The sequence below is a fragment of the Vigna unguiculata genome, chromosome 9, assembly GCF_004118075.2.
Source record: "Vigna unguiculata cultivar IT97K-499-35 chromosome 9, ASM411807v1, whole genome shotgun sequence".
Lineage (NCBI taxonomy): Eukaryota > Viridiplantae > Streptophyta > Magnoliopsida > Fabales > Fabaceae > Vigna > Vigna unguiculata.
The window spans coordinates 28627068-28645704 of record NC_040287.1 but is presented as its reverse complement, the minus strand read 5'-3'; the positions used below and the strand labels follow the sequence as shown (position 1 = coordinate 28645704).

Sequence of the window (18637 nt, the reverse complement as noted above, 5' to 3'; positions counted from 1 at the left end):
TTTCACAAAGCTCAAGAGAAGAAGATGATGGATTGATTCAAAACAAAAAGGAAATGGAAGGCACATAAACCATAGAAAACCAAGAACAATTAAAGGAAGGAGAAAACATAAAATGGAAAGGAAAGAAATGGTAAAAATGTGAGAAGCACGCCACTACAAGGCTAGGCTAGAAGCCATGGCAACCTTGAAGATGAGTGGATGTGTGCCGCCACTTGCTATGCAAGATAAGGCTTACAAGTTTCACTCCCAAGGGAGGAAACTCTCACAAATGGTTGAGACACAAGAGTGTTTTTACTTCAAAATGTTCAACCCTTTTACATGTCTAGGAGCACCCCTTATATAGAAGAGTTTAGGGGCCTCTAAGCAAATAAAAGATACCTAAGGATGTCTCTACAAAAACCTAACCCTAGCTTCTAGAAACTAGGTCAAATAAGGTTACAAAAATGAGAGACAAAAGAGCTAACTATGGTGTGTGCAAGGCTAATTTCGTTCTAGGACAAAAGGAGACCAAGAATGTGTCTCATATGTCTCTAGAAAGTGGCCATAGTGTGCTAAAAACAAAGGAGACCAAAGGTACATAGGTACACTTGCTTTATGCCTTTTTCTTTATGCTTTATGCCTTTGCTTTACTCTCTCCTCCACATCATTTATGCTCCCCAATCACCATGTGCCACCTAGCATTGCTTTCTTACTCCTAATTAACCTACAAAGCAAATAAACATAGATTAGCATGTTGGCTTAAGTCAAGTCAACTATAGTCAACAAGTCAAACCTAGTCAAAGGTCAACAAGTCAACTAAAGTTGATTCAACTAAGTCAACTTAGGGAATCAAAAATAACAAGCATAAATGAAAGGGATGAAGGATTAGTGAACTTCCTTTCTAAACATGCTTAGTCTTCTTAAGAATGTGCCTCCATCCTTGATTGAGGTCAATCCTTCATCAGGCTTGATGTAAACTTCCCCAAAATTTTGAAGTAAATCTAGGGTCCCTATCAGATATAATACTTATTGGAACTCCATGTAACCTGACATTTTCTTTTATGTACAATTCAGTCAAATTTTCCAATGAATACCTAATGTTAATGGGTAAGAAATGAGCAAATTTTGTTAACCTATCCACAATAACCCATATGGATTCAAATTTTTAAATGGTTCGTGGGAGGCCAACTACAAAATCATTGCTATACTATCCCATTTCCATTCAGGTATATCTAAGAATTGTAGCATTCCTGTTGGCTTTTGGTGTTCTATTTTAGCTTTTTGACAAACTAGACATTTTGCTACATATTGTGCCATTTCCTTTTTCATTTTGGGCCACCAAAACATTTTTTTGAGATCTTGATACATTTTTGTTGTGCCTGGATGTATGCTTAATTTGCTTTTATGTGCTTCTTCTAGAATCATTTCCTTAATTTCCTCATTATTGGATACACACATCCTGTCCTTAAATATCAAAGTTTCGGTTTTATCTATGCCAAAATTCTCCCCACCCCTTTGACCTATCAATTTCTTTTTCTTATTAATTAACTCATCACTTTCTTGTGTCTCATGGATTTGCTTTTGTAAATTGTTAGTGATCTGAATGGAGTTTAATTGCATTTTATCATGGCTTAGGGTGACCGAAAAAATCATGTCTCTAAATTTTTCTAACAAATTCATTTCATGAATCATTAGTGAAGAGACATGTAAAGATTTTCTGCTTAAAGCATCTGCCACTACATTTGCCTTTCCTGGATGGTAATGTAATTCAAAATCATAGTCTTTTAGAAATTCCATCCATCTCCTTTGTCTCATATTTAATTCCTTTTGGTCAAACAAGTATTTGAGACTCTTATAATCACTAAAAACTTCAAACTTACCACCATAAACATAATGTCTCCATATCTTAAGTGCAAAAACAATGGCAGCTAGTTCTAGATCATGGGTTGGGTAATTTTTCTCATGTGTTCTTAGTTGCCTAGAACTATATGCCACTACCCTTCTATCTTGCATAAGAACACAACCTAATCCCATTTTGGAAGCATCAGAAAATATAACAAAGTGTTCAGTAGGATCAGGTAATGCTAAAACAGGAGAAGTGGTTAATCTTTTCTTGAGTTCTTGAAAACTATTTTCACATTTTTCTGTCCACATAAAAGCTTGGCCCTTTTTGGTGAGTTGGGTTAAAGGCAAAGCTATTTTAGAAAATCCCTCAATGAATCTTTTATAATATCTTGCCAAACCGAGGAAACTGCGAATCTCAGTCACTGTTTTTGGTGGCTCCCATTGTATAATTGCTTCTACTTTGGTCGGATCCACTAACACTCCCTTATTAGAAATCACATGTCCTAAGAATTTTACTTTCTCTAACCAGACTTCACACTTAGACAATTTAGCATACAATTTCTTTTCTCTCAAGATTTACAAGACAATCTGAAGGTGTTCCTCATGTTCCTCAAGAGTCTTAGAATAAATAAGAATGTCATCTATAAAAACAACCACAAATTGATCTAAAAATGGATGAAAGATCCTATTCATGCAATCCATGAATATTGCAGGAGAATTGGTCACACCAAAAGGCATCACTTGATTTTCATAATGACCATACCTAGTTCTGAAAGCAGTTTTTTGTATGTCTTCTGCTTTTACTCTAATTTGATGATATCCTGACCTTAAATCTATCTTAGAAAATACAGAGGCTCCTCTCAATTGGTCTATCAAGTCATCTATTCTAGGAAAAGAGTATTTATTCTTTATGGTGAATTTATTTAATTGACGGTAATCTACGCACAACCTAAAACTTCCATCTTTCTTTTTAACCAACAAAACCAGAGCTCCCCAAGGTGACACACTAGGACGAATGAACTATTTTTCAAGTAACTCTTCTAATTGTTTCTTCAATTCTGCTAATTCAGAGGGTGACATCCTATATGGTGCCACAAAGAGTGGTCCAACTCCAGGCATCAGATCTATGGAAAATTTAATTTCTCTATTAGGTGGTAAACCAGGGATATCATTGGGAAAGACTTCAGGAAAATTTCGAACAACTGCTATATTTTTCAACTCAACTTCCTCTTTTATTTCCATAGAAGATAATAACAAGTACCCTTGGATTTCATTCCTTAAAGGCTCACTTTTTGAATTGGTAGGTGATTTTAGAAGATTCTCAGAGTTTGGAAATATCATTGATTTCTTAGCTTAATTCAAAAGGACTTGATTGAAAGATAACCAGTCCATACCTAAGATTACATCTAATTGAGATAAAGGTAGACATATTAAATTTACAAGAAATTTTCTGTTCTTAATGAACAGTGGACAATCTACACAAACTCTATTGGTAATTACTGAATCATTTATGGGAGTTGAAACGACCAAACTAGTTTTTAGAAAAGAGGTCGACATATTAAGATGTTGAACACAATAATTGGAAATGAATGCGTGAGTTGCACCTAAGTCATACAATACATTTAAAGTTTTTGCTTTAATAAAACACATACCTTGAATTAGATCATGGTTTTCAACAGCTTCAGCTCCAGTCATGGTGTACACTTTTCCTGTTGTGGTAGGTCTTGTAATGGTTATGGCTGGATTGAAATGTGGCTTCTGTTGTCCACACTCAGAGAATATGTGACTAGGTTTCCCACACTTGAAATAGACTGGTCCTTTAAGATGACAATCTTTAGCAGGATGACCTTGTCCGCATTTAAAGCATCTGATATGATCATATACAGGTCTACTAGAATTTCCTGATGAAGATTGGTTGGATTGGGTCCTCCATTGTGGGCGATTGTAAGGTTTTCCCTCAATACGTTTATTTTTTATTTGTTTGGGGTCCAAAATACTTTGGTTTGATATTTTAATTGTTCTTAAAATCTTCCAAAAACTACACTTGTGAATAAGCCTAGGAAAATCAGCAATTTCTAGTATTCCTACCGTTTTTCTCAATTCACCCCTAAGTTCGTTTTCAAATTTTATACATTTCATCCTTTTCTCTGGGTGATAAAAGAAAGTAGAGTATTTTTCTCATTCTTCAAACTTGGAAGCATATTCCCCCACTGTCATACTTCCTTGCTTCATCTGCATAAACTCTATTTCTTTTGCTCTCATCACATCATTAGGGAAATATTTTTCTAAAAACTTTATTCTAAATACATCCCAGGTAATAATTGTTCTTCCTCCTTTAAGTAATCTCCTGATACCATCCCACCAATATTTCGCTTCTCCTATTAACATAAATACAGCATAATTCACCTTTGGTTGTCAATACAATTCATAACTCGAAATATTTTCTCCATTTCCTTAATCCATAATTCAACTTTTTTCTGGATCATATCCTCCAGAAAATTGTGGGGGTTTGTTTCTCCTAAATTCAGCTAAACCTTGTGATTCAGGGTTTCCTTCATGTCTTTGATTCCTCATTAGAGCAGCAACCATGTCTCGAATAGCTTGCATTGCTTCAGTTAATTCATTGTTCCTCCTAATGTTTGCCATCTGGAATCGTATGAGTTAGTAAAAAAAATATAATGAGCACATTTTATAGATCTCGCATGAAACGTTGCTCTGATACCATCTAATGTGGCAAAATTTATTTTTTTACTTATTTATTTAATTATTATTATTTTGTACAATATATTTATAAAAATTTAGAGGCAAAATAATATACTAATATATAATTATATTTTAAATATTCACATTTATATATGTATATTTACAATATTGTATGCATCTTATATTTACACCGTTTAGTACGTCTTATATTTCCTATACTACAAGGGGAAAAAGTATTATTTATTTACAATTTTTCCCTCATATACCGGCTTTCAAACAGGTGGAGGGAAAAGGTTATGGATAGGGTTCACTTGGACTGTTGGGGGTAAATAAAAGGTAACTCTGATTTGTCCTTCGATGACAATCGGCGCATTCGGAGCAGAGAGAAAAGTAATGGTAGAGTTTCTCGTTCCCTAAAATGTTACAGAATTATTCACTGCATTGCTTTGCCATGCATTTCCTGAAAAAACAGTCACAATGTCGGTGAAGAAGGGATCAAGCATGTTGGGAGCATCCATCTATGATAATGTTATAAAATTTTGTTTTTCACACACAATCATAAAATAGGGAAGTGAGACAAATATCACAAAAAAGAATACAACATATCATAATAAAATAAATGAAATGAAAATTCTCCCAAATCCATAAAACTGGATTTTTATTATGCTTTTATAAAGATATTGATTAATTTTGTAGTGATTAGTCAGGATAAATGAGCTTATGGTAACAAAGTAACTCAAGAACATATCAACTTGAGTAATACTAACTCGTTTAAATCTCCAAGGTCATACCTCCAACTACAATAATCAAATCTTTATTTATCATAAATTTTATTTCAATATTAAACCATAATAAATAAATAAATAGATAGCATCAATGAATAATTAAAATAAATATAAATAAATAAAAAGAGTCGGTACATAACTGGGGATAAATATAAATAAGTAAATGAGAGTAAATATAAATTGAATAAATAGGACCAGTGCACAACTGGAGATGAATATAAATAAATAAATAAATAAATAGGAACGAGAACTAAATATAAATTAGAATGAGGTTAGGGACACCTCATTAAGGTAAATATAAAGATAAAAGTAATTATAAACAGATAAAAAATAATCAAAGTAAAAAGATAAAATGATAGATGTCTCCTCCCTTTACCTTATTTATTATGAAAATTATACCAAGGTTATACTAAGACTTCAATGATATATTAATTAACCAATAAGACTTCGATGATATATTAATTAACCAATGTAGTGAATAATTCTGTAACTTTATACACTTTGCTAGTTGTCCTTTATTGTTGAGAAAATTTTACATTCCTTTAAAAGTGTAGAGATAAAATTGATATTGTCTGACAATATTGTCCGATTTGTATTCACCTTTTGACTAGAAGAAAATATATTACAACAACATATATTTTGTACAATATTAAGAGTTCCACATCACAATAGAGGACTATCTATACATTTAATATTTCCTAAAGATATTAATATAAACTCTCTATGAGTCAACGTTCTAAAGAAGATATCTCAAAAAAAATTCGATCAACTGTAACTAAGTAAATTCTTCTTCTACTTGTACAACATATACATATGAAAGAAAAATACGAAAAGTAGTGAGGTCTTGTAAGCCTTAAATATTAATCTTAATAAATTGAACATATGATAAAAACAATAGGGCTTAGGATTGGACCTGCAACTATAAGACTCAATCTTATTTTATTAGACATATGAATTCATATTCCACTTCTGATCCACGATGAACATAAAAAGTTACTTTGAGAAGTGATTTGACAGTTGAGTATTACTCATTAAAAACACTGATACAATCAATTCTTTTTTCTCGACAATATCAATGATCGACTTACAAAGGAGATATATACTCATTACCTAACCTTAGTGATGCTGAGCAGGTATTGGATAATTCCAAGTAGTGGCAAAACATGGAAAAAATTCATGAGTGCCAAATTAGCTTTTTTATATATAATTTTTTTTCTAATTAAAAAAATTCTTCATTTCCTCTCTTTTCGTCTACTCAAAACAAGCACACATAATGGTAGAATCTAAAAAATATGACGATCATATTCACTATCATTTTATATATGCCCTTTGTACCTTATCAATTTGATTTGGTGGGTATTGTCAAATTTGAGGATGCATCCCCGAATCAGTTCTAAAGATTTTTCAAATTCATTATATGTAACTCTAGGAACTTTAGAGAGTTGTTTTTCAATTTCTTCAATTCTTGGATTCTCGTGAAATTTCTCAAGTGTAGTTGATGTAAATGCCTTTTTTTCATATTCATCACAAGCCTTCCACTTGAAAAAAGAATCAATTATTTTACTCTTTATCATAATTTTTCTAATATAAATTTATTACCTCTCATCTATTTAGAAAAAGACAAATTTATTTCACCCAGTGGTACACATGAGACAAATTTATCAAATGTAAAAGGAAAACATATTGCTTAAAAAAAGGGTAGAAATGAACTTACTCAAGAAAATTTTGATTAGTTCAAAATGTTACTCAACTTCTCAATTTCACTGTGGTTCAATTTGATTTTGAAAAGGATGATAGATTGAGGGTGAAAATAGAAGTTTGGGGGAACCATGGCTCCCCTCTATCATATAGAAGTTTCGTCCTTGGTTCCAAGTTTTACATATGAATATCCTAGTCCAACATGCTATTATGAACTCTTAGTTATTCACCTACTTGATAAATAATTTCTTGGACCTCATCATGGTCCCTGACTTTCATCTTGACTTTCATCTTGTAGTGTACCAAATTATGACTTCCCAAAGACAAACACATATTCATTAGTTTGATCTCAACTCATTGAAATCAAACCTAAGACTCTTTCTCAACTGACATACTCTTGAAGATCTTCAATGATCACAAAATATGATGATTATCAAGATAGGTCATATTTTCCTTGACCGATAAATAATCTATACACCATCCGAACATATACAAAAAGAAAATAACAATAGAACATATATGTATCTTTCTTTTATCCAAGTTCATTGAATAATAAAAAATATTTACTTTTACTTTATTTATATTATTACTTTATATGTATTCTTCAAATTATAAAAAATGATGTTCAAATAAAAATAATAATAATAATAATAATAATAATAAAAATAAAAATAAAAGCAACAACTTTATATAAATAACTAAAAATCTGAATTAGAATATCATAAACAAATATAATAAACTAAATATAAATGAATACAAAAATTAAATAATATAAATTAAACAAGATTACTGACGAATCAAAGATGCATGATATAAGTATTAATATAGATGACCAATACATAACTGAAATGAATTAAATAATATAATTATAAATTAATCACCTGGACATTAATGTTTAACTGGAGATAAAAATAAATGATAGAAGTATATAAAAGGAAGTGAAACAATATAAAAATAAATAAAACATCAATAAAATACACATAAGTTTATTAAAATAATATTGAGAGAGCTTACCTCACTCTTCGCTTATCTTATTAATTGGAATGACACCCTAGAATATATTTAGATGATTAAAATTTCTTAAAACCCCTTATCCCATATTCTCTTTCTTGTTCTCTATGTCTGTGGTATCTTACATCTTCTTAGTTTTCTTTTACATCTTCTCTTCCACTCCATCGATTTATAAGCTAAAACTTTTGTTTTTTTTAATCACACACAAGCATAATGATTAATATATTTTTTAATTAATTATTATTATTTATTTCTTTTATTATTACTTTTATTTTACTTAGTCAGAATATTTTCCAAAAACTACTTATATGTTACATTACTCCATTTGTTTTAGGAATTTCATCTTGAAATTCACTTGGTTGTAAAAAGTTGAGGATGCATTTCTCTTATATTATTTTCTAATTCTAAAGTTGCATCACTTTTTTCTTATTGACTCCATAATACTTTTACCATAGATGTATGTCCTTTTCTCGAAGTTGTTTAATCCTTCTATTTCCGATCCTCACAAGAAACACATTATAAGTTTTCTCATATTTGTACCATATCAAGTACTATCACATGAAGAAGGTTATGACTTTATTTACGAAGTTGGGACACATGAATAGGGTCATGGCCTCACATGATTATATCACATGACTGACTATAATTGGTGTTTTAGTGTTGTGAAGGCTTTCAAACATTCATCATCAAATGCAAATTTAAAGATTTGGGAAGACTTGGCACCAAAGGAGTCAATATATTTAGTCCCTTATATAAATATGTAAGTGTAGTTTGTTGTATTATTATAATCCATCATTTTAAGGTTTAACAATGATATTGTCAATTCGGACATCATAGACAACTACTTGTAGTTTCCCTCATTGATAATTCTATTGTATGATTTTGCTCATTGCACAAGCCTCCCCAAGAATCTCAAACAAATATTAGATTGGTAAGATCCTAAATTTATGAACTTTCTTTCTTATATAATTGTATCCTAACTAATTCATTTTTCATAGTGCAATGTTGATAGGCAGATCAATTGCTACAACTAAAAAGCTACAATGGTTGTCCCTCAAGGTTAGCTATTTTGGTTCAATTATAATTGTTGGGTTCTTTTTCTTCCTCAATTATTTATAATTATGTTGATATATTTGTAGTGTAATATACAAATCAACTCTTATGAGTGTGATTACTAGCTATGTTATGCAATGGATAATAATCATTGTTCTTACTCGTATTACAATTGATTGAAATCGATAATAATTTAATTAAATAAAAGTAGTTTGCAAGTTTGTCTTTTAATGTATGCTAATTAAAATTATTATCTTTTGTCCAGACATTCGACAATCTCACACTAATGCACGAACATTCAATAGCATATGTAAGGCAATCTTGTGCCAACTATATAGTAAAAATGTACAATAGTTTGATTTACTATGCTTTGCAATAATTATGTGTAAAATATAGTACATTATTTAAAGTACTTTGATTCAAAATTGTCATCTATATTGTTGTGTCTGGTGTGCTATGTTTCTATAAAGGTTTGTTATATATCTAGGCAAAAACCAAAAAAAAAAAAAAACTAGTCATAGGTTTCTGTTATAACACAATCTGAAGCATATAGTTAAGAATATGTCTTGGTTATTACCAAAACTGAAACATATTCCCTCGCTACATGGTTTAGAATAATATTGAATTATTTTGAAAATGGTAACAAATAGGCTTCAATTACCCAGAAGAACTTCGACCTATTATGCAATAGGGTTCAGTTGAATTTAGAATTGAAACATACAGGTGAATAAGCCTTGGTTAACTAGAAAACCAGTGCCTACTCCCCCGCTTCTTATGTTTAAATAGTTTTGGGCAATGGTCACATATAGGCTTTGGTTGTCTTAAGAATAAAAGCATATATTCAATTATAGACTTCATTTCCTCCTAGAATTGGTGCTTATTCCTTTATTTTTTGACTTTAAATGTTTTTGAATTGTTTTACTATCAACTGAAGTTTATTCTTCAAATATAGGCTTCGATTCCTAACTAAAGCCTAATGTCCCTTTACTTCGCCTTAATATACTTCGGTTATAAAATATGAGTATAACGTAAAAAAAAAAAAAAAATGTAAAAATTTTTCGCTACACTAGTGTATAATATATATTAGGATTGTCAAAGTGAGTCAACTTGACTCACATTGGTTGGCTCACCACGAGTTGAGTTAAAAAAGGGTCAACTTAACCCGACTACCTTTTGGTGAGCTATAAATTTTGCAATCCGGTTCAACCCACTACGGGCTGGTGGGTTAGTGGATTGGCTCAATTACAAATGTTTTTTTTTTTGCAGTTTATTTCATATATTTATTGCATTACAATGAAAGTGAATTGACTTAATTTATTTTTCATAATAGTGGAATCAAAGTGTTCATCTAATTTTTGAAATATTATTATAAAAATAATAGTTAAAGATTAAAGTATCAACGTATATAACTTGACAAACAAATTAATTAAACATTCAAACTATTCAAATATTATTGAGCAACATTCTAACATTTAAATATATGAAATTGTGAACCTATACAATTAGTAGTAGTAAATAATTATAACAAAAAAAAAATTAAAAATTGTAAGAAAATGTTGGTGGGTTAAGTGGATTAATCACTTTCAAACCCGGTTCGAACCTGTAGTGAATCGAGTTGACTCAAAAATCGGAACCTATTTTAATATATATATATATATATATATATATATATATATATATATATATATTGTGATAGTAGTTAATGAGAACACACAATATTAGAACTCATTATAAGTGTAGATATATTAATTTTGTTGTTTTTCTGTTAATTAATATAATGTGTTTTGTGTGTTTGATGTGCATGACCTTGAGAGTATGAAAGATTATGTAAGAGTAAAGAAGAGAAGCTATTTAAAGAAAGGATGGAGAAGGAATATGCATAGGTGGTGAACGAGTGAGCAGATAAATAGGAATGTGAAGCCGCAAAAGCAGAAGAAAGGAGAACGTGGGGTTTCCCAAACTTGAAACAAAGAAAAGCTCCCTCTGTCTCTAATGGCATTGGTCTTCTCTTCCTGTAGGTTTGTGAAAGCCAACCAATGGGAGAGAAAAGATCTTCAGCACCACCAGCAGAAGCAGCACAACCACCTCCGCCGCCGCCACCACCAATGTCCCTCTCCCTCGTCCGACCCTCCCAAAAAAAACGCCTCAAACCCAAAGTCATCCGCGTCTTCCGCTCCGTCTTCCGCTCCCTACCGATCATAACTCCCTCCTGCAAGTTCCCCTCCCTCCCCCAGGAGAACAACAACCACCTCCACAAAACCGTCAACAACGGCATCAAAGTCACCGGCACCCTCTTCGGCCGTCGCAAGGGCCGCGTCAGCCTCGCCGTCCAGGAAAACCCCCGCTGCCTCCCCTCCCTCGTCGTGGAGCTCTCCATACACACCCACACCTTGCAGAAGGACTTGGCCAACGGCATGGTCAGGGTGGCACTGGAGTGCGAGAAGCGTTCGGAGAAGGACAAGACCAGGATCTCGGAGGAACCCTTGTGGACAATGTACTGCAACGGGAAGAAGAATGGGTACGGCGTGCGGAGGGAGGCGACGGAGGAGGACCTGTACGTGATGGAGCTTCTGAAGGCCGCGTCCATGGGCGCCGGCGTTCTTCCGTTGAGATCGGAGGCTGAGGAGGGCGGCGACGGAGGAGATTTGGCGTACATGCGAGCACCCTTCGAGCACGTAGTGGGATCCAAAGATTCCGAGACTCTCTATATGATGAGCCCGGACTCGCAGGGGAATAGTGGACCCGATCTTACTATATTTTTTGTCAGGGTTTAATTCAAAATCGGATTAATGATGTACAGTGAGTTTGATCAGAGGGTTCATTTGTATCTCTGGGTGAATTAGGGTTCATGCCATCAAGGCTTAGGGTACGTAGTAATCCAGGTTGTTGTGTCTACTCATGTTATATCTATGTATACTTTCTCTCCCTTTTCTCCCAACCTTTTCTATTAGGTCCTGCATCATTAGCGTTTAGGTTTTCTGGTTAGCTTTCATAGACATATATATATAAATGATGGAAGAAGGCTTTTTGCTTATGTGCTCATCAAAATTCACAAGCTCCCTTTCATTTATCATACCAGGTGAAGTTCACCAAAATCACCTTACACTTCTGCATGCCAAAAATGGAAGAGCAAGGTTCCAAAACGATGTCGTCTGGTCAAGCTACGTCAGGAAATAACATTTTTTTTTTAGTTTTTTTTCACTGTGCAGTTCTACTCCTATTGTCTCTTTTAGTTTGAGCTGTAATTGTGTGATTTGAAGAGAGGTGAGGGTTTTTTTTTTTTTTTTTTGCGGCTGCCATGGTCTCACTGCTGCTGTATCAATATTTAACTAAATTTGTATGCTCCAATATTATGAATTGTGATGCATAATGTTGACAAGGAAGGAAATGAACTTAAAACACTTAAATTTAAGCTTTTGTAAGATAAAAAGAAATGGAAAAAAAGTGTTTTCAAGTTTTGTATGAAGTGACTGTGATCAAACCTGGTGCAACTAATATATTGTTAATTAAATTATTCTTCTAAATTCTACAACAAATTCTGGGAATTTATAGTTTTCATGGAATTAGTAAGTTTTTCACTTGTGTGATTATTTAACTTTCTTTTTTTCTTGTCCATCTTCTCTTCTTAACTTTGACAATTCAGACTCATTCATTTATCCACATTCACATTGATTAAAAAAGATTTGATATCAATTTTTCACTTGATACATCTAAACAATCTAACTATTTTTTATCCTAAATCAATTAAAATAAAATGGATGTAACACACCCACTCATTAGATTCGAACTCAAGATAAATCTTAGCAAATAGTCCGAACTCTGCTACCACATTCAGAAACAACCAAACTACACCACTTCAACTCTGACACAAACCAGCAAAAAATCTTCGTCCTTCTCTTCACCACCGATTTTCTTCGTCCTTTTTTTTTTTCCTTTTACCTTGTTGTTTAAGGAAGTATCATTAAAATAAGTGTTTAATCAGAGCTGCTCTCATGTTCAAGGGTTTATTGCCTACCCCTTTGGCCAATTTACTTTGAAAAATGAGTTCTTTTCAATGATAATTCTCTAAAAGTTTAGAAAGTAAAAATGTCACAGTTCAGCGTGATTCACTGCAACAGTAAGTGATAAGACATGATGGAATGTGCACAATTTCATACATTGCTGTCCGTTGGGGTTGCCTCGAATCACACAGTGATGATGACAGACAGGTTCTGTCTGGTTGTGGCTTCACGAGTTTCCTGCCACCGCTTACTCTATTCTTCAAGTGAACGCATCTGCTGATTTTCGTTTTCAAATTCACACTGAAATTTGTAGATAGACAGAGATAAGACATGGCTCTGGCATTGAACATCTCAGTGGGTTTCCCACACCAGCGTTGCCCCACTCTCTTCAAACCCTCCAGACCAATTCTCTCCTTCCCCACCGCTTCCGCTGTCTCCTCTTTAACGCAACTCAGCGTTTCCGTAGGTGAAGATTTCCCCGACAACTACAGCGATTGGATTCCCAACTCCGACCTTCGCAGAAGATGCGGCATTCTACTCCATCCGACGTCGTTTCGAGGGCCCCACGGCATCGGCGATCTCGGTCACGAGGCCTTCCGTTTCATCGATTGGCTCCACCGCGCCGGTTGCTCCGTTTGGCAGGTTCTTCCTCTCGTGCCGCCTGGCAGAAAAGCCAACGAAGAAGGATCCCCTTACTCTGGCCAGGTTCGATTCGGTTCAGATTTTTTTTTTTTTTTGTTTCGCTCAGCTATTTCGGTGTAATGCATTCACTTTTACATTGTGATTTTCAGGATGCGAATTGTGGCAACACGCTCTTGATCTCTCTTGAAGGCCTCGTCGACGATGGGCTGTTGGAAAAACACGAGCTTCCAGAACCGATGTGAGTCGCGTAGTTTTTCAGTTTTATTTGTTGTAATTTCCTTTTGTTCAACGATTTGTTAAATGAATGCAGTGATGCAGAGCGCGTCAATTTTTCAGTTGTTGCTGAACTTAAGGATCCTCTGATAACCAAAGTAAGGTGTTTACAGCTTTCTTATTACTAGAATTTTTCCTCACCTCATCCATCTGCTGCTTCTTTTTTTTGTGACTCTTCCTTTTTTTACATAGGCATCTTTGTCTGTCCTGTGTTTTATATCGATTTTCCTGTTTTGGAAATTCCATCTATAGGCTGCAGAGAGGCTCATTTCAAGTGAAGGAGAACTCAAAACGGAGTTCGAGAATTTCCGAAGAGACCCTGATATATCAAGTGAGACACTCATTTTTTTTTTTTCAGTTCTATGTAATTTGCATATATGTCTTTTAGCTTCAGTGCCTTTTGATTATACAATTATTTTATATTATTTATATGTAAGTGCACAGTTAGTCGTCTGCATATTTTCATTGTTATTTTACTTTTTCTCTTCCCACAGTTGTTTAGATTTTGTCCTCCTATTCGTGCTATTTCCCCACTTAATACAGCTTTTTGTTTGTTGAAAACAATTCAAACGGGAAAATAAATAGAATCTGGAAGTTTGTTGTGATCGCAAATTCCAATCAAACAATTGCAACAAGATAATTAGTTCAAGCTAAAAAAAAAAATATGAATACTTCATGTTTCTTATGGATGGTTGCAGCATGGAGACAACTTATTGATTTTAGGATTACGTGTTACAGAAGTTGGAAGGAAAGAAACATTAGGATTGGTGGTGGTAATATGTAAAATACTGAGTGGGCAGAGGACTTAGATATTGAGAAGTTTCTTGTGGGTTTGAAGATACATGCATCTTTCTTAATGTTACTTATCAGTTTGCGAGACTTAATTTGGAAAGTCTTTCAAAAATCATTCGAGGGATTTCTCTCTTTGGTATGGTTTTAACTAATAATATATTTGCAATGCTGTAGGCTGGCTTGAAGATGCAGCATATTTTGCTGCTATTGATGACAGTTTAAACACATTCAGCTGGTACAATTGGCCTGAGCCTTTAAGAAATCGCCATCTTGTAGCTCTAGAAGACATTTATCAACAGAAACAAGATTTTGTAAGTACATAAATTATCCTTATAGCTCAAATTTTCGTCTACTTGTTATTGCTATACTTCTACTTATAGTCCAGAAGGGATCTTGGTGATTCATTTATACTTTTGCATGCAGATAAATGTATTTATTGCCCAACAGTTCTTGTTTCAAAGGCAGTGGCAGAAAGTCCACAGCTATGCACAGAGTAAGGGAATCAGCATAATGGGAGACATGCCAATATATGTTGGTTATCATAGCGCCGATGTTTGGGCAAATAAGAAACAGTTTTTACTGGTTAGCAATCTCTAAAGAATGTCTCTGAAGTCTGATATAACATTTTTTATTTTTTGGAGCAAATTGTACCTTTTGATCGTAAAATATCTCTATTTATCTGGCAGAACCGGAAAGGATTTCCTCTTTTAGTGAGTGGTGTTCCTCCTGATGCATTCAGTGAAACTGGTCAGCTATGGGGCAGGTTTGAAGTTAATACCATGATAAATGTTTTTTGATAAATCTCGATTTTCCATGCTTTTTATTCAATTCTCGTCCTGATTCTTTATCTGCTTCTGTGATTATGATCAAAAGGCATCTCCTTTGACTTGTCCCAACTCGATTTAGTTCCTTTCACTCTCCCATGCTTTAACCATCTGTGCCTGTATACGACAATGTATCCTTCCTGCTTGAATATTTCTATTAAAAAAGGACAGGAACTAACTCAAACCCAAAGTTAGCTCAGAAGGAGAGGATTGCCTAGGTCTTAGCATTTTGGCCATATTTCTAGTCAATGTAGGATTTGTTAACAGTCTCTAGACCCTATTTCAGCCTTTTTCTCCTTGGTATTTTCTTTTTCTTTATCGTAATAACTACTATCATGTTATACTGTAGTACATTGTAGAAGGTTTCCTGTTCCATATAGATTACTGATTTTCATGTTTTATGTTGTCAACTTTTAATGAAAAAGCCCCCTATATGATTGGAAAGCCATGGAGAAAGATAGATACTCATGGTGGATTCGTCGCATTCGACGAGCACAAAATCTATTTGATGAATTTAGGATTGACCACTTTAGAGGATTTGCTGGATACTGGGCTGTTCCCGCTGGTAAGTATACAATCTAGAATAAGCTTATTTCACTTGCTTGGTGGGTTGTTGTGACATGTGTGTGCTCTACAAATGTGCAGAAGCAAAAGTAGCTATGCTTGGAAAGTGGAAGGTCAGAACCTCTCAAGTTGTTCATTTTATAAATCTATTTGATCAAACTATAATGCTCTTTGTAACATTTAAATGATAGGTAGGACCTGGGATGTCCTTGTTTGATGCCATTTTCAGAGCTGTTGGAAGGATTAATATAATAGCAGAAGACCTGGTATGCATTATAAAACAAAACTCAATATTTTTAAATATGATTTTAGTTTGTCAAATTTGAGCTAAGTTTGTTTTCGGTAATCTAAAATGGATCTTTTTAGTCCCTGTAATTTGACAAAAGTGTTTGTTTTAGTCCATTTGTTCAAACGGCTTATATCTAAATGTAGTCAACATAAATACTTTGAAAGGAAAATAAATGTGGTAGGGTATTTGATGGTAAGAATGCAAAATCGAAATAGATTGCTATCATGTAAACAATTTATAATTGTTAGTTATGTAACAAGCACAAACTTTAACAGTACTTTGGACAGAAGTACTAAACCAAATATTTTTCACATGGACTGAAAAAATCAATTTTAAATTTGAGAGACCAAATCAAACTTATCCCAAATTTGCAGATTCCTGATTCTTTCTTAGGGTACTCATTGTAAAATTTTGGGCTTGTGATTTATGAAAGGGAGTTATCACTGAGGATGTAGTCCAACTAAGAAGATCCATTGGAGCACCTGGAATGGCTGTTCTCCAGTTCGGTAATGATTGATTACTAATTTTGTATACGATGTTCAGTTTCATGCTCCAAGTAATTCAATGTCAGAGTGCCTGAATATTTTTTTTATCTATTTTCCTTTATCCAGGATTTGGAGGCGATGCTAAGAACCCTCATTTGCCTCATAATCATGAGTGCAATCAAGTTGTCTATACAGGGACTCATGACAATGACACAGTAAGAATTTCTTCTGCCAGTTGCATATCTATATTATAGGCCTGGGTGTTTGCTATGCAGAAATTAGTCGAAGATTGTGATAGGGTAGGGATCTGATATCTTAATTAAAAAATTTGGGGAAGAACTTTCCTGTGTACAAGATAGAACGAACATACTACTGAACTTAGAGGTTCAGCACCTTTTAATGTCCAAAGGCTCATATTACCTTTACCTCACAAATTGAAAAGATGTCCCTCCCTCTCATCCCTTTTTTCTCATTTAAATGCAACATGCCGTATTTTTCTAACTCACCCCCCTCTCATTGACTAATCAGTAATATCTGATAGATTGCTCACTAAGACAAGATTTTCTGCATGGAGAACTCACATTTTCATCTTTTGTGGAATGTTTTACCTATTGAAATTGATGCATGCATCTGGCATGTATAACTTAAGAAATATTACCTGTCAATACTAAAAACCTTGAGAAGAATTGCCTTTCTGCTACAGATCAGAGGCTGGTGGGAAGCTTTGAACCAAGAAGAGAAATCCAAGGTAGGTTTGGTTGTCTTTGTGAATTAATGAAATGTATTTTTTAACCAAGTTGAGCGAAGAGTTCATCTCCCTCTTCATTTTATATTTCAGGCATTAAGTTATCTTTCCTTAAATGAGGGAGATGACATTTCTTGGGGTCTAATCCAGAGAGTATTGGGCTCTGTTTCTCAAACAGCAATAATACCTATGCAAGATGTTCTTGGATTGGGTAATTCTGCCAGGATGAATATTCCCGCAACTCAGGTAAAATGTGCATTGTATGTTCGGGCAACATTTTGATTTATTCAACCTGAACAAAGAAAATAAAAATGTTAGATGACTTGTAACATCTGGACCGCCGCACAAAATAAATAAATAAAATCATGACATTGGTTGATACCCTGACAAATGCAGTTTGGGAACTGGGGTTGGAGAATTGCAAATTCGGTGAGCTTTGATGGCTTGGAGAGAGAGGCAGACAGACTCAGAGAAATGCTTTCAATGTATGGCCGGCTTTGATTATGGAATTCCTTTTTGAGTGTAAAGTTGAAGAGTTCTCTTTTTGAGCGGAAGCTTAAGTTAAGTGGAAAATGCATGATGTTGATAAATGAAAACTGGGTGCTTGTGTTGGGGTCAAGTAATTTGAGAAGGCTGGATGCTTCAATGGAAATTTGTAAAAAGGATAATGCCGATCTCTTGTTGTAATGTAACATGCTTGTTTAAATATGAAAATAAGAGATATGTTATATTATATCAAGTACCATTTCATAGAAATATTTATTAACAAAAAAATATCTCAGAAGATTGAATGTCATAATGTGATGGTAAGGTAGGAGTACAATCAGCTATACTTTTGCATGTGCAGTCTTCAGCTATTTGTGCACTCTTTAGTGTTGGCAGTGCATGTTTGGTTTCATGGTGGTTGGATCCAATTGTATTCATACTGATCAAATCACTTTTGGCCCA

The 18637-nt window shown here is 33.9% G+C and overlaps 2 protein-coding genes across 2 annotated transcripts; both read left to right on the top strand.

Moving 5' to 3' along the window:
- Positions 1–11025: 11025 nt before the first annotated feature.
- Positions 11026–12338, top strand: LOC114164821 (protein MIZU-KUSSEI 1). Its single transcript, XM_028049595.1, has one exon. It carries the CDS (start codon positions 11111–11113, stop codon positions 11846–11848), a length of 738 nt encoding a protein of 245 aa, XP_027905396.1. The 5' UTR covers positions 11026–11110; the 3' UTR covers positions 11849–12338.
- A 585-nt stretch (positions 12339–12923) lies between these two features.
- LOC114164008 (4-alpha-glucanotransferase, chloroplastic/amyloplastic) lies at positions 12924–18428 on the top strand. The gene is made up of 15 exons (XM_028048459.1): positions 12924–13780; positions 13867–13955; positions 14028–14088; positions 14243–14321; positions 14957–15093; positions 15206–15364; positions 15469–15545; positions 16032–16171; positions 16252–16283; positions 16362–16436; positions 16893–16965; positions 17071–17159; positions 17648–17692; positions 17783–17935; positions 18086–18428. The coding sequence occupies exons 1-15, from the start codon at positions 13406–13408 to the stop codon at positions 18188–18190; spliced, it is 1689 nt and encodes a 562-aa protein (XP_027904260.1). The 5' UTR covers positions 12924–13405; the 3' UTR covers positions 18191–18428.
- Positions 18429–18637: the final 209 nt, after the last annotated feature.